The 1,290-nt window shown below is 45.1% G+C and overlaps 1 protein-coding gene across 1 annotated transcript; it reads left to right on the top strand.

Moving 5' to 3' along the window:
• Positions 1-9: 9 nt before the first annotated feature.
• PPTG_14532 (hypothetical protein) lies at positions 10-1,017 on the top strand (the record flags this gene model as incomplete). The annotated part of the gene is made up of 1 exon (XM_008911890.1): positions 10-1,017. The coding sequence occupies one exon, from the start codon at positions 10-12 to the stop codon at positions 1,015-1,017; it is 1,008 nt and encodes a 335-aa protein (XP_008910138.1).
• Between the last annotated feature and the right edge of the window lie 273 nt (positions 1,018-1,290).

The raw sequence follows: 1,290 nt of genomic DNA, 5'->3' as shown, positions 1-1,290 counted from the left end.
GCTCGTGCAATGGATTGGAAGGAGCTTGCTACTTTCTGGAATGAGGGCTACGTTGTAGGGAGGTCAAAGCTTCTGGTTGATATATTTGATGAAGCGTTGCATGAAGTGAGAGGTCTCGCGTTTGCTCCTATTTTTGGCGATGTGTTTGATGAAAGTGGAGCTGGAGATCCGAAGCGACTACAAACTCCTATAGGAACGCTAGGTTCTGCAATGAAAAAGGTTCACGGGGCAGTTAAGGCTATTGTAACGGATACTGAGGATCAGTGGGAAATGAAAGAAGCTTCTTGGACTGCTTTGAAGTCGCTACCTGGTGGAGATAGGCAGGGGCCTCACAAGGACTTCCCTGCCTTTGAAACGACAAAAGCTTTATTGACGAAAAGGCGTATCGAAGCTTCAGTTATTGTGGCCCTTATGCCTCGAACCCGATTTATTGTTTTCCCCAGACGTTTTGGAAGCGTCGTTGACAGGGATGATGCTAAGGAATTAATACTGGACAAAGGGGATATATTAATTTTTCGTGGAGACCTCGTCCATGCTGGTGCGGCGTTTGATGAAGAAAACGTCAGACTTCATTGCTACGTACTAGTTAAAGGAATCCATCAAGTGGAAAACACAACGGAAGCTGCTGCCTTTGCCACATACATGTGTGAAAACTGTCTTCTCGTGGTGGAATCAAGACGAGCTCTATCAAATCATCTCCGGTCGTGCAGAAGCAGATCTGAGGAAGCTGAAAATGAAGAAAGAGATGAGAGAGTTCACTGCGAATGTCACGGCAAGTTCTTCAACAGCATGAACTCGTACTATCAGCATATGCGGCGGGAACGGCTGAAAAGGCTGAGGGAGGCAGAACAGGAGGTAAAAATGGCCGAAGAATCGGGGACAGGACTAAGGGCCGAAAGCAGCGCTTCCATTGACGAACAAGAAGCGGAGAGCAGCAGTGAAGGAGCGGGGAGCAGCGACGAAGGTGAGGAGCGAGAGGACGAAAGCAGCGCATATGAAGGAAGTAGTAGCGACTAAACCCTACGGAATGTTTGTTGAACGACTATACTGTATAACGTATAGCACTTTTTTTTTACGATTTGTGCCGTACTATACTTAACAATTATCTATCTATATATATATATATATATATTTACGATTTGTGCCAAACTATACTTAACAAATACGTATTGTCTCTGGACAAGTGATCCGTATTGTCACTGGACAAATGATCCGTATTGTCACTGGACAAATGATCCGTATTGTCACTAGACAAATGATCCGTACGGTCACTGGACAAATGATCCGTAT

Source organism: Phytophthora parasitica (genome assembly GCF_000247585.1).
Source record: "Phytophthora parasitica INRA-310 unplaced genomic scaffold supercont2.43, whole genome shotgun sequence".
Classification (NCBI taxonomy): Eukaryota; Oomycota; class Peronosporomycetes; order Peronosporales; family Peronosporaceae; genus Phytophthora; species Phytophthora nicotianae.
Note: the sequence above shows the minus strand (reverse complement) of the source record. Positions and strands in the feature narration are given on the sequence as shown.